The sequence below is a fragment of the Lottia gigantea genome (assembly GCF_000327385.1).
Source record: "Lottia gigantea unplaced genomic scaffold LOTGIsca_144, whole genome shotgun sequence".
NCBI lineage: Eukaryota > Metazoa > Mollusca > Gastropoda > Lottiidae > Lottia > Lottia gigantea.
In genome coordinates, this window is record NW_008707688.1 from 529,747 (window position 1) to 545,340 (window position 15,594).

General features: G+C 36.5%; 2 protein-coding genes across 2 annotated transcripts; both read right to left on the minus strand.

The window, feature by feature from the left end:
• Window positions 1-4,101: 4,101 nt before the first annotated feature.
• On the minus strand, window positions 4,102-5,488 carry LOTGIDRAFT_172929 (hypothetical protein; the record flags this gene model as incomplete). Its single annotated transcript, XM_009050109.1, has 2 exons — window positions 4,102-4,857; window positions 5,369-5,488. The coding sequence occupies 2 exons, from the start codon at window positions 5,486-5,488 to the stop codon at window positions 4,102-4,104; spliced, it is 876 nt and encodes a 291-aa protein (XP_009048357.1).
• A 4,317-nt stretch (window positions 5,489-9,805) lies between these two features.
• Window positions 9,806-13,448, minus strand: LOTGIDRAFT_238408 (hypothetical protein; the record flags this gene model as incomplete). The annotated part of the gene is made up of 5 exons (XM_009050110.1): window positions 13,377-13,448; window positions 12,005-12,191; window positions 11,556-11,728; window positions 11,120-11,166; window positions 9,806-9,955 (listed from the first exon to the last, which is right to left on the minus strand). The coding sequence occupies exons 1-5, from the start codon at window positions 13,408-13,410 to the stop codon at window positions 9,806-9,808; spliced, it is 591 nt and encodes a 196-aa protein (XP_009048358.1). The 5' UTR covers window positions 13,411-13,448.
• Window positions 13,449-15,594: the final 2,146 nt, after the last annotated feature.

A 15,594-nucleotide genomic window follows, 5' to 3' on the forward strand; every position in this document is an offset into this window, starting at 1 on the left:
TACGATGTGGATCCCCAAAACATCTCGCGAATTCTACCGATTGCCCAGCAAAAGGTGTTATTTGTTCAAAATGCGGTAAAAATGGTCATTTTGCAAAAGTTTGTATGTCTGCACGTGAAAAAGATTCGGTGAATACAATTGACAGTTCAAGTTCTAGTGAAGAATTAGGCACGTGCGAAACAGATCAATGTAAACAATGCACTGTAAAAACTCGTGATCAAAGTAATGTACACACTGTAAGAAATGAGTGTCAAATTCAGATGGAAGATTCAGTTACGGATCCTGTTTTCATATTTACGGTCAATACTGCTGCTAATACTAAATTATACCGTATGTTTCATATTTCTACACCTACTGGAGAATCATCTGACGTAAATATGTTGCTCGATACAGGTTCGGCAGTTACAACTTTGCCTCATAAAATTTACCAACAGCATTTCTCTACTGCCTTACTTTCTAAACCTGTTATGAATTTAACATCATATCAAGGAAATGCTATTGATGTTGTTGGGTGTATGCAAGCTGCTATTGACTTTGAGAATAAAACTGCAAATGCGACTGTATTTATTACATACGGTGATACCGCTCTTATTGGTATGGACGTAATAAAGAAATTGGGTCTTGTGATTTCTTCAAACTCTGTACGTGTCAATACAGTAGTGGACTCATTTGTACATAAAGTTATGGTTGATACTAATGCTAAACCAGTGCTACAAAAGTTGCGCCGTTTACCACTAGCTGTACGTGATAGTGTTAAATCTGAACTGGAACACTTGGAAAAATTGGGTGTTATTGAAAAATGTGATGCTTCACCCTGGGTTTTAATATTTTAGTCGTAAAAAAGAAAACCGACATTCGTTTGTGTTTAGATTGCAGAGAACCAAATAAAGCGATTGTTGTAGACCAACATCCACTACCTCATATTGATGAACTTTTATCTGACTTTAAGGATGCTACTGTTTTCAGTGTTATTGACTTGCAAGAGACCTATCATCAGATACCACTTCATGAGTCCAGTCGTAATCTAACCTGCTTCATAACACACGAAGGAATGTATCGTTTTTGTCGTATTCCTTTCGGACTTGCCTCTGCACCTGCTTTTTTCCAAAGGATGATGTCAACAATTTTAGGTGACTTGCCAGGTATAAAATGTATTCTGGACGATATTGCTATTTTCGGTGGTAATATGGAGGAACACGATCAACGATTGAGTGCTGTACTCCATAGAATAAATCAACATAAGTTACAATTAAATCTGAATAAGTGTAGATTGCGACAATCCAGTATAAACTTTTCAGGACATACTATTTCAGCTTCTGGAATATCACCTAGATCAGAACTAGTAACAGCTATTATTTCAGCACCAACACCGACTGATGCTACAGCTGTTCGCTCTTTTATTGGTACAGCTACTTACTACTCTAGGTTTGTTCCTAATTTCAGTACAATAACAGAACCCTTACGTCGGTTAACCAGGAATTCTACAAAATTCCTGTGGGATAATTCAGCTGAAAAGAGTTTTACAAAACTTAAAGGTCTTATTGCTGCCAGTCCAATCCTTGCTTCGTATGACTCTACATTACCTACTTACATCTCTACTGATGCTTCGAATTACGGTTTAGGAGCAGTTCTTACTCAACTTCATCCGGAATTTGGTGAACGTACTGTTGCTTTCGCATCTCGCACTCTAGGTGATTGTGAACGACGTTATTCGACGATTGAAAAAGAAGCCCTAGCTTCTGTTTGGGGAATAGAAAAGTGGCGTTTATTCTTATGGGGTCGTAAGTTTGTTTTATACACTGACCACCAGCCCTTAAAGACTATCTTTACTTCGAAAGGTCTTGGTCGTTCAAGTATGCGACTTTCCAGATGGGCCGCTCGCCTAATGGTGTATACTTTTGATGTAGAATACAAAAAAGGTAAAGACAACGTTGTTGCAGATTGTATGTCTCGCCTACCCTTACCTCACTCTGATTCGAAAGAAGAAGATTTTGACTCGGAAATGATTGCCATCATAGATAGTCAATTACAAGCCATTTCCGTTGCTGAACTACAAGCTGCAAGTGGACGGCCTGAGTTGTTTGGAAAAGTTCGTCAACAAATCGCAGACAATTGGCCGAATAAGAAAATTCTTCCTTCGGAACTTTTGCCGTTCTACAACGTTCGTAATGAACTAGCCTGCAAGGACAACTTGATTTTTCGACAAAATCGACTTGCTGTGCCAGCATCTTTACAACCACGCTTGATTGAACTTGCCCACGAGAGTCATCACGGCATTGTCCGCACTTAACAGCGTCTACGTTTGCAGTATTGGTGGCCTTGTATGGATAACGCAGTAGAACTTGCAATAAAATCATGTGTTACGTGTCAGTCGCACGACAAGACAGCTACTACACATACTGCACCTATGCAACCTATACCGTTTCCTAAAGAACTTTGGGATCGTGTATCTATTGATATTGTTGGACCATTTCAAAGTGCTTCAATGCAAAATCGCTATGCTGTGACTTTGATAGATCATTATTCAAAGTGGCCGGAAGTTAGTTTTATGCCTAACATAACTACTGAAAATGTGCTTGAGTTTCTAGAAACAATTTTTTCAAGAGAAGGTTATCCTAATCATTTCCTTAGTGATAATGGTGTTCAATTCGTATCTCAAGACTTCGAAGATTATTTGAAACAACGTAATATTATTCATTTACTATCATCTAACTATTATCCGCTATGTAATGGTGCACTCGAACGTTTCCACAGATGTCTCAAAGATACTGTTATATCTGCCGTTATTGAACAGAAACCTTGGAAATCTGCTGTTCGAAATTTCTTGTTTATATATCGTGCTACGTCCCATGCTACTACTGGTATCGCTCCATCAGATCTAATGCATGGTCGTGAAATGAAAACCTTATTACATATTCTTCAACCTGCTAATTTATGTGATTCAAGTGATAAAACCGTACGTGAACGTGTTAAACATAAGCAAAGTGCTATGAAAACGTATTCTGATTCTCATCGTGCTTGTAAGAGTTCGAAAATTGCTTCGGATGACTATGTTCGTATCCGTAAACCTATAAAACCTCTAAAAGGAAATCCTGGATATACACAACCACTCAAAGTTATCAAGAAAGTTAGTGATAATACATAAAAGTTAAGTGATGAAAACATTTGGAATTCTAAGCATTTATCTTTGTGTAATGTGCCAAGTAAAAGTGATACTAGTCATAATAATACTAGTTCAAATTGTGCATCTAATAGTGCTATTATTCGCAAATCTAATCGAGTGTCAACACATACCAAGGATAAAGACTTCGTTTACTATTGATGTTTACAATTTGCATGCTATTGATTTCAATGTTAACTTTGCAAAGGTTATGCATTTCAGTTTAAGTTATTTCTCTTGCAATTGCTACATTGTATTTCGTTATTTTCCTTATAGATTGAGCATCAATCTTCGGGAGGGGGGATATGTTATATTGCTTATTAATCTCACTCGTATACTTAATTGGAGTTGCTTTTCCTTTATGGACTATGTTTTTCTATGATGCGTATGAATACAAGAAAGCAGTACACACATGTATGTAACCGCCAGGATGTCTGAATTTGATGATTAAAGTTTATTTGTTTATATTCGATTCTTCCTGTCCTGCTTATGCTACGCTTGGCCGCCCTTACGATACAACAATAAGCATGGCAGTTTTGTAAGTAGTGTACTTTGGTCAATCTTAAATGTCATACCAACATTTGGTTGGTATTGGCCCCAAGATAATAGTACCAAAGTATATTGATGAAAACCATTGAGTTTAGTACTATAGAGAGTGAACACAAATAAAACCATACGATGTAACCTTTGTTTAACTGAAAAGCTTTCCATCATTAATGCCCCTAAACACAGTCTAAATGTCTCGAAATGCAGACATGACATGTTGCCAACATCTGAACTGTCGTGATTCACTTAAGACTTCGAGAGGCCTGAAAACTGAAATTGTCCAACGACTGACAAGTTTTATTTATCTTTTTATCCGCATTGGAGGCGCCAGTGGGGGTATATCGTCTGGAATCGCCACAGTTTATCCACGACAGTGACCACGATCACATCTCAATTCATCTCCGTACACGACCACATTTTCTAATAGGTGAATCCTCGGAAACGAATACAGGGAAACAAGGTCCCAATTCGGATTTAGTGACGCTATAGTCGTTATATCTCGGAGTATATCTAGGTAACTTGTCCATTATTGTCTTTTCTTTTCGTCGAGCAAATTCGTCATATTCCGACGTATCGACAACGCAAGAGTCTATTCGAGACAACAGGCTCTGATAAGTTGGTCCTGTCATGGAACATAGCGACGTTCTATCAAAACCATATCGCACGAGAAACTCTGCTAGAGTTTGAGTCCATTTCACATTAGACGATGATCCAGACAACTTGTATAGTATCAACGGAGAATCAATTCGGGTTCCTACGGATGATGAAGACAATGTACTGCTACTTGATGATGAAGCAACTCGAGGACGTCTCATTTTTGACTGCTTTGCTTTGTATGATTTGGTCGCCATATTGGATTGCTTATCATCGGCTTGTAGTTCTAGTTTCGTCCAACTGTAAGATTGTTTTATTTTATAGTCTGTTAACGTATGTGACAGACGTTTATATTTCTTACTCCAGTACCTTATGTTATTTAATGCACCAGGTTTTTCCATTTCATTATCTAATGAGTTATTTCCCTTTGTTAGAATGAATTCATTCGACTGAATTCGGAATGGTGCTGCTACATTCAACTCTTTACGAACCAGTTGTCGTTTTCCTAAATCTGGTAATGTATTATTAGAATTTGATACGAAACCTCGATGCCTTTTCTGAAAATAGAAACGATACAATTTTTTTTCTTTGTATCAAACTGTTCATACATTGTCATTGGGTCCGTTCGCCCTCGGTCCGTACAACTGAGTCCGTTCGCACTTTGGTCAGTGTCCTCTTACAAATTATAAAAGGTATATTAAATAAACTATAACGGTGCAATGCAATTAAATTATTTCTTTCACAATTATTATTGTGACCAATGACATTGGTTCTTAAAGGGACTAAACCGTACGGAATTTTCAACTGCTATATACTTGAACTCTATAAATTTCAATCTGCGGAACAAATATCGATTCTTGCATTAACATCAATCGTTAATTGTCATTGCTGCATTAACAGCAATTGTTAATTGTCATTGCTGCATTAACAGAAATCGCTAATCGTCATTGTCTTAAAGCACAAAGTGATTTAGCTATCAACAGAGCTCGCGCTTTTTATGTTGGAGCAGTACGAAGTGTCTGTTTGATGCTCTATATGGAAATAGAAACGATCAACTTGATAACCTACCTGAAAGGAGTTCAGATGATCTCTATATCGTAAATATCTATCATTTGGGGTATCTATTAATACAGAAGAGGGTAAAGTAGGTAGTTTTATTTCGCTTTCGTCTATATTTAGCTTCTTCATTCTCTACTAATGTGATGCATTTCATACGACAGTGGATTCTTTAGTTCCTGAAAAAGCCAATTGAGCAATATAGTTATATAACATAATAGGCTTCCATTTCGAACTATAATTCTGAATCACAAATGGATAAAAAAAAGACAAAAAGGCAAAATGTAAAAAAAAAATGGGGCCATTTATAAATATGGCCCTATATCCGTTGCTCTTACGTGATACGGATGAGATATCGGTACGTTCAGGGCCAGACATACTATACCGTGTATATTACATCCAATAATTCACATGAGATTTCTGGAAAAAGTTATGAAAGATGACAATTGATTTAGTAGTCCGAAACATCTGCCTCTGATAGCTATTTTGACAGTGTCGGTTGCAACTTTCACAATAGCTATTAGATGCTTTAATATGAGGCGGATGTTTCGGATTATTTATTGTGTTATTATTGTGTACTTACAACTTTTATAATGACCGTGAACGCTACATGAATACTGTAGAAAACTTTGAAGGTGTGGATGAATTAACCTCTGTCTGTCTGTTGTATTTCCATCTTGCTGTTTTCAATTACCAGAACGTGGTAACATGTTAGTCCTACTTCGATCTTCCTTGTGCAAAGTGGGACATACATTTAAAGGGACAGATTTTCTGCGGTTGATTAGGATTTCGCATATTTGTAAATAGTGTAGAGCCTTACTTAAATCGCATAATTCCTCAAAAATTCCTCAAAATAGGATTTCTATTTCTATGTAATATGTCTTTTTCCGTATGTTAATGGCGGAAAATTCTGGACACACATGGATTTGAAGACTCAAATTTCGACGGTGAGCTGTGATCACTACTACTGATGGACTTAGCTAAATAATTTCCGTTTCTGAGCCTAATGTACGACTGGTCAAATGGATGGCGAATCTGTCCCTTTATTGAAATTTCAAAGAGGTCTTATTGGTTTTGAAACTGTTTGAAGAATACTGTCTTATAGATTCTATTTGCACCATTCACATTTCACACCTGTCGCTGGTTTCTGTATTTAGAGTAAATAACTGATTGTTCCTACATAAAAATAACAGACACGAACTTAGTTGACCGACATTTATATCACTACGCCAGACAAAATCAGTTTAAGAAAGCTAAAAAAAAAACCATTTCAACTACTCGTTGCGCTTTCCATGGCGTTGCCCGTCTTCATCAGCTCAATTAGTTGCAGAAATGTAGACCTTGAAAAACTTCTTGAATAATGATAAAAATAAATTGAGACACTACTTTCGTTTTCTGAGAAAGTTTCCTGTTTCCTGCTTATAACAGTAGTTCGGTCTAAACCACGTCCCTAACATGGCGGTCATCCATCTGGTTATGTTAACTTAGACGATTTTTTTCTCCATTTCCCATACATAAATAAGGTTTGAACAATGAATATAAGGCATAAAATTAAGTAGGTTTCATTTTTAAACATTCCGTTATTTTTAATTTGCTGGCAAACCGGACGCTATATTTTCATTTTGAAAAGCGTAACGGGTAGTTGAGTAAGTATTGGTAGGTAGCATAAAGTTATATAATTATATACATCTATAGTGGGTAGTAAGTAGTAGAATTGTGTTCTTTAATCTAGTTATCGATATCCATTGGCGTGAAGTAATTGGTTGATATGTGATCTGTAAGCTAGACACGAAGATTGTTTTATATAGTGAGCTATAATAGGCTGTCTAATCGATTAGTATTGTCTTGTCCTAATCCTATTCTTATTCGCCGTGTTTTGTCAGGTGTCCGCGTCTTACATTTACGTCATAGGCAAGGTGATATGATGAGCCTTTTTTGTCTTTAAATCCTTAAATAAATCTTACATAAAAAGAAAATTTGCGAGGTAGTTGAGTACACAAGGTTAACAAGCTCTCTTGAATAATAAAAACTAGTTACATGAACAAGAGCAGAATCTGTGGTTATTGGTTGGTAGATGACAGAGGATGCTGATATCACAAACTATAGGTAGTTGTTGTTAGTCGTAGTAGTCGTAGTAGGTGATTGGATTGGTTGAATTAGTTGATTCTGTGTTGTAGGTTTGGTAGTTGATATTTCGGCTGTGCACGATAAAGATCCCTCGACAGTTGAAAATCGAGAAAGAGCAGGCTTATGCCGCTGTCTGGGTAAAAGTTTCCTCATTTAACCTGTGTGGCGCTTCCTGTCTTCATTAGAACGTAAAACCCAATTCATTTCATTTCTTTGTTCTTCGAAGCCCGTTGTGATCGTGGTTATTCTTGTTGATTGGTATATTCGAATGGTAGTCGTTGGTTTTCTTTGGTTGTCCATTAGAACATCTTTATAGTAACTGCTATGGTAGTTAAGTGGACAAAATAAGGTTCAAGTACTGATATATAAATATTTATAATAAAGCACAGCCGGATTAGAACACAATCTTTGGGCAAATATTAAATATTATGCATATCTTGTGGTATTTATAATGAAGACTGTTCAAGTTAAAGGGACAAGTTCACCAGTTTTTTGACCAATCGTACCTAAGTCCCAGAAACGGGAAATAATGTTCACAGCTCACCGTCGAAATCTGAGCCTTCAATTCCATGTGTGTCCAGAATTATCCGCGTTTTGAAATTTAAAATAACGACTCGTCATTTCTAGAGGCTGCCAAATATAGAAAAGACATATATACAAATAGAGAGCTGAATTCCGAGATTGAGGAATTGTTGAAGGAATTACCTGATTTTCGTACATTTCAAGTACTTCTGAGTACTATATAGATATATTAAAGACCCAAATCAACCCCCGAAAATGGTTATGTCCCTTTAAGTTGCAGTCCTTTGCACATACTTACTGTGAATGGTTCAAGACCCCGGGTGAAGTTACAAAATCCGAAATAGGCAATACTAATATCAACTTGCTGGTATTACTTACTTTATTGTTCATCATGACATTTCTTTATTTCTCTCACCACGTTGAGTTATCCCTGGAACCAATCACCATGCGACACAAGGAAATCAGAAGACGAGCATTCATTTAGTACGTATTATGCCTTATCGGTATCAACCTAAAAACCTTTACCATGTTGACGAATAACATCAAATTGCGGCACAATCACTAGAGGTCACTACTAGTTCCCTAGACACTTTCACGCGTTTAATTAGATGCATTCCTATAACCACTTCAAATTCTTAAAATATAGCCATGTCCATTTAAATCAGCGCTGGTATTTTAAAATTGTAGACGCCCGGACAAATACAAAAATCTTCTTTTTAACCGTGTATATGAAATGAAAATTTGCCATCACAATGTTTAAACAAAATGGTCGTCTTCAACTTTGAAATTTACAAGTCAGGTAGTATAATTGTCCAGTTGTTTTGAAGTTGTTGTTATATTTACTGCCCGAGTTAATAAGTAACATATTTGTCAATATGCGGTAGAGTATTTCAAGTGTAGTATCTGTCTATAAAGGATTGTTATAGAAGGTTAAGTCAATAAAATTCAATATACTTGACAATTTAATAACCTTCCTTTAACAAATGGCTTAAAGTGGCACAATGAGAATGACTGAGAAATTGCCATTCTGATATGTAAGTATAGGGACTGTTTGATGGTAAAAGAATAGTAAGTGCCAGATAACCACACCATATAAAAGACCTGCTTGCACGGATTTTTTATAATAGTTAAAACTTATTATTTCAGTGAAAGAATGTGGACAGAAAGATGCAACTTTATAGCCATTTGAACCCCTCAAAAAGGCCTTAACAAAATGGTATAACTTGCTAGAATGCCCTGTTTTCGGAACAGGGTCGATACATGTGCCTACAAAGACTCAAACTAGGATAAAAATAATTCAGAAGAACTGTTATATTACACTTATTTCAACTTTCAAATATATACGAGAGTTGAAATAAATGGAAAGAGCTAACCGGTAAATCGTGAAAATCTAGCGTTTGGTCTGCAACTGTTCAACATGATGACGTGAACCGCCGAGACTTGTGTGGAATGAAGAAAAATATATTTCTTTAAATATTGGTCTTTAATATGATAGTGTGTTATAGCAGTTCTATAGTTATTTGATACTGTATATATCAGTTTAGTTATAGGATATTTGTCACGCTCTGTATATCGGTTAATTAGTTGAATGACCAACTAATTATTTGTTGGTAAACTTTACCAAATTCGAGCTCCACAAGTAGTGGCGGCTCCCAAGGGCCAGACCAAGAAGTTAGAATTCGAAGACATTGTCCTAATAACTGAATTATTTTAATTAATTTTTCCCATCATTAAAACGGATGTGGATTCACAACCAATCAGATTCAATAGTCACTGTAGCCTCGATCAATTACAAAGATATCAATCAACCTGTCCAGACGCTCTTTCGTCGAATCTGTATGTAGAGAAAGAGGGGTTGGACAAAAGAGTCGATGATTTATCAGTTTCGTTTAAAAAAAACCTTGATGGAACCGCAGACTTGACACAAGCAGGGGGATTATGATGGTAGGACTGAATTACAAAAAAATATCCAGCTTTCCAAATATATCTTGGTTTGGCGGATCCGATTTAAATACATGTATAGGTTTATAACTCACCCACCTTCAGATGTGCGGAAAATGCTCACACTAAACAGGGCCCAGTTTTTCTGTCTCTACACCCGTCGACAACTTTCAAAGGAGCTATCAGAGGCAGAATAAAGGCAGAAATTTATCAAATTATGATATATAACACCAGGACTCTTGATAAAGCTTGATAAATAATATAAAGGAGATGATATAATGCGTAACTGTAATGAGACTGTTTCTAATTATCTATCAATAAAGTGGTCATACATCTTCTCTATCACGCTGGTTACCATGACAGACGGAAACTGTTGAATTAGTTTCTTTTCTAGTCGTCTTATTACTTGGATCATTCATTTCAAACACGCGTGGGTAATGAATTACAAACGTATAATGCCCATGTCGAGGTTGATATGATAGAAAGCCATAACTACCATTTGTGAAATATTTGAACATGTAGACCTACCATCCCACCGGCATCGTTCATTCGGGGCCTGATTGCTCAGGAGAGCAAATATTATGTCCATAAGGACAATCTTGTATGATGTTTAGTTGCAGTAATGGAATTGGTCAGTTGTCACAACTTTTGCAGGGGGGCGAGGGAAATGTTTGTGGTGGGGCATCCTTGCTCCCCCTCTCTTGCCCCCTGTAGCTACGGGTTTGGTTCATTCCTATATCTGACCCTTCTGTGCATCCAAAAAGATTACTGGTGTATATGTATAATAACTTCAGCTGTTATTTGTCCCATACTTATTTCCCCTGCGCTTTGTGATATAATCCAGTCAGGTGTTGCTAGAACTAAAATCATAGACATAAGGCGGGGAGTTAGAATGGTACTGCCAGATGTGTACATTATACATATACACTGGGTAGAAAATATCTCTTTTTTTTAACGTGTATTAGAATGTGCAGTTGAAAATTAGCCTTTAAATGTTTACCAGGCAAAATAAACCGATAGTGTGCATAATGTACAGGAACCCCTTCATTAAAGTTTACGTCATGTTTTTTTGGGAGCAGATTAGTTTTGAATTAAAAAAAATACATTTCAAATTAAACATTTGATTTATTAATAATTGTTATTGTATGAGTTGGCACCACAAGGTGGACCAACCTCATCTGCGGGTTTACAGACTCCGTCAAATTCATCAAACAGCGAATCTGAAATTAAATGAACAAATTGAAATACAAAAATAAGGACAAGCTCGCCATTCAAGAAAACACCTGATACTGGGATTGGGTGTGTCGACTCGTCATTGTTTCCGAATTGTCTTCATAGCTAATATATCATAATATAAATAATAAACAACCGAGGTGACGACGGACCTTCATTTTCCTTAGTACTAGTAGAAGTAAGTTATTATTTGAATGTATTGTCGCATTTTCATTTCGGAAGGGTGACACAGATAAGTGGTTTAAATTTCCTTTGACGACTGTGTATTGAGTTAATTTAAAACTATTGGACCCTAAACACTTATTATATATAACGATCTTTAAAATGTTTTAAAGTTTACATTAATTGTCAATGGTCTCAGTTTGCTTGACCTTACCTCCAGGACACCACTGATGACCGGCAAAATGACCATATAGACAAGTGTAGAAAGATGAACAAGGAGGATGCTGGCTATCACTTTGTTGTTCAGCATAGGCATAGACAGCATCATCTAATAGCTGGCATTGTCGTGTATGATCTTGATTACATGGAAACTCGGCTCGAGACAAACTGAAACGAGAAGAAAATTGAGGCAAAGCCCCACTTTTTAAACGACAACCAAACTTTAGAGGTGTCTTTTTTAATAACTTATCTTAAATCCACCATGTCTCCATTTGTGCTACGTCCTCGTACTTTAAATACAAAATTTTCTGAACATTTCAACAACCTGCGACTTATCGACCATTGTTTTGCTTATCGGTTTGGAACTTTTACACCCACGACAGACAAGCTAATTATAGTATAGTTATAATGGTAATACAGTATCCAGAATCTGCACAATATTACCTGACACAGCCGAGAGTTCTTGAACTAAAGGCTTCTCCATCTTTACAGTCATATTGATAATGGATGTTGTTTCGACATTCACCATATGATCGACATGCCCACCAAGCAATACCATTTCCTATGGAGCTACAGTTAAAACCCTTATAACCGTTACCAGAATTCATTCTATATTGGCCCTCACAGATACCTAAAATACCAAAATATTTATAACATAATTCCATTGACTTTTGGTTTTTTAATGTACATCCGATATTGTTACAATATGCATATGGTTGAATCACCGTGATGATGTATACTGACTCACTCATCGTGATATTGATATAGACAGTACTCATCGTGCTATTGATAGGCAATAATCATCATGATATTGATAGATAGTACTCATCATGATATAGATAGGCAATAATTATATTGGTAGATAGTAGTCATTTTGATATCGGTAGACAATACTCGTCATGATATTGATAGACAGCATGCATGTATTATTGATAGACAATATTCATCATGGTATTGACAAGCAACTCTAATCATCATTTTGCTAGGCAATTCTTGTAGTAAAATTGACAGACAGTCATCATCATCATGATATGTATAGATTGTATTTTTGATAGACAACATTCATTACAATATTGCCTGCAGAACTCATCGTGATATAGACAGGCCACGTTCATTATCTTATTGATATTGATAGGCAATATTCATAGTAATGTTGTTAGACAATACTCATCGTGATATTGCTATGCAATACTCAATATATCAATATATTATGATAGACAGTTCTCGTCACGATTATGGTAGAAAGTAGTTGCCGACTCGTCGTTATATTGATATTCATAAGTCGTCACGATTATGGTAGACAGAACTTAAAGAATCATTGTGATATTGATAGAAGCAAGAAAAAGAAAATAAACAATATGCAATCAATACCTTTTGATCATTTCATTTTAATACATGGCATTATAAAGGCTATTATTAATAGGTTAGAACCTACAAGGCAACTGTCGGTTTAAATTAGACACGATAATGGATGTTTTCTAATGGATCAGCAAATCAATAGACTATTTACAGTTACACCAGAAGCGTTATAGCATTTGCATCTATTATGTGCTTAAATTTCCCCGCTTCTGAAATCCTAAATTTGTACGCCAGACTTTTATCCTGCCCAAAGCGTTACTATAGACGAAATGGTTGGCCCTGTGCTGGTGCTGTGTTGTTGCTGCGCTCGTGCTGACTGTTTACCGATCTCAATATCGATTTTGACGGTTCTGTCAACTGTCAATAATTAACACAGACGGACGTATGAGCGTCCTTGTTCTTTGGTATGGTAGTGTTGTATTCAGGATCAAAACAGAGAATTATTTCAAAATCTTACCTGTCAATGCTACAACTGCGACCAACCAAAACATTTTGATTCTTAAGAGATGTTGAGATCTTCACTCTTCTCTGAACAAATGGAAAGTTTGAAGTTGAACCAGTCTTAACTACGACAATTTTGTCTTTAAACTTTGACTTTTCCAAGAACACACCCCAAATACCTTTTTTTCTTAGATTAAACGATTAAAGTATTGAGAAGAAAAAAAAATTAGCTATAGGTTAAACGGTTCAAGGTAACATGGACTATGATCTTTAACTACGTTTTGTGTGAATATTAAAGAGAAACAGCTCTTGCACCAATGTGATCCATGCGAATTTGTGTTTTATACAGTAGCTTTTACTTCACCATTTGGTCGTATAAACGCCGCTGTAGCGTAAGACCGCAGCACGCCTCAGCAAGTGACGTCTTCTAGTGCGTCCACACTAACAGCAAGAGTCAGGCTCGCTCGGACAATGAACCAGTTTTCTTTAACAATTAAAGCTCTCTGAAGTCAAGAAACTTTAGAAGTACTAATTCAGCGATACTTATAAAAACTGAATTCTGATTGTGAACGAATTATAAATGATATTATGGTCAGTGGTACGCAATGAAAGCGATGCTGGTTGAGCTAGCAATATAAAATACTATACGTATGTACGCTCAAACAGAGAAACTCTCTTTATCCATGAGCTCCATGAGCGTTTACATCCGTTCTTAAGATAACATAACACAAATTAGAAAACAAATAATTTTAATACATTGATTCTTTTTTTCCACTTCAATATACATAAAAAAAACACAAAAAACTGTAGCTATGCTCCAAGCAAACATCATCCACCTTTTCACGAGTGTTCAGCTGCAGAATCCCGAAAATGTTACTTCATTCTAAAGAAGTCATAAAGAAACGTCATGTCACGTTAAGATGATGGTATTTTTGTTTTTGGATTAGTTTAGTGAATGATATCACGATATGACCTTTTGTATAAGATGCAGAATTAAAATACTTTAACTGTTGATGGTTTAACAATGCGATGTCACTACACGGATTGCACTTTGGAGAGGTTTTGAGGATGTATAATGAAGCAAGGCAGTTTGCTTTAAAGAAACCCATGTGGATACCAAGTTAAACGCTAACATACCTTATGAGGTCATAATACTGACATAAATTTGGGATAACTTTAAAGATATTTAACACAATTCTACCAACATATCGGAACAAAATTCAAACGAGAGGAAATCCCACACAAATGCTAACAAAATAGTAAAATATGGCGTCCGAAGCCGATATTGACGGAGAGTCCGTTAAGAACAAATTTCAGAGAATAGATGACAGAATTACTTAACCTACCGGACTTGTAATGGGACTTGTATTGGGTGAAGTAATTGGACTGGTAATGGGTGAAGTTATTGGACTAGTAATAGGTGATGTAATTGGACTGGTAATGGGTGAAGTAATTGGACTGGTAATGGGTGAAGTAATTGGACTAGTAGTTGGTGAAGTGATTGGACTAGTATTGGGTGAAGTAATTGGACTAGTATTAGGTGAAGTTATTGGACTGGTAACGGGTGAAGTAATTGGACTAGTATTGGGTGAAGTAATTGGACTGGTAATGGGTGAAGTAATTGGACTAGTAGTTGGTGAAGTGATTGGACTAGTAATGGGTGAAGTAATTGGACTGGTAGTGGGTGAAGTAATTGGACTAGTAATGGGTGAAGTAACTGGACTAGTATTTGGTGAAGTAATTGGACTGGTAACTGGTGAAGTAATTGGACTAGTAATAGGTGAAGTAATTGGACTAGTAATAGGTGAAGTAATTGGACTGGTAATGGGTGAAGTAATTGGACTAGTAGTTGGTGAAGTGATTGGACTAGTAATGGGTGAAGTAATTGGACTGGTAGTGGGTGAAGTAACCGGACTAGTATTGGGTGAAGTAATTGGACTGGTAACGGGTGAAGTAATTGGACTAGTAATAGGTGAAGTAGTTGGACTGGTAGTAGGCGATGTTATCGGACTAGTAATAGGTGAAGTTGTTGGACTTGTAATAGGTGAAGTAACTGGGCTGGTAGTAGGTGATGTCGTCGGACTAGTAATAGGTGACGTAATTGGACTGGTAGTAGGCGATGTTATGGGACTAGTAATAGGTGATGTTGTCGGACTAGTAATAGGTGAAGTAATTGGACTGGTAGTAGGCGATGTTGTCGGACTAGTAATAGGCGACGTAATTGGACTGGTAGT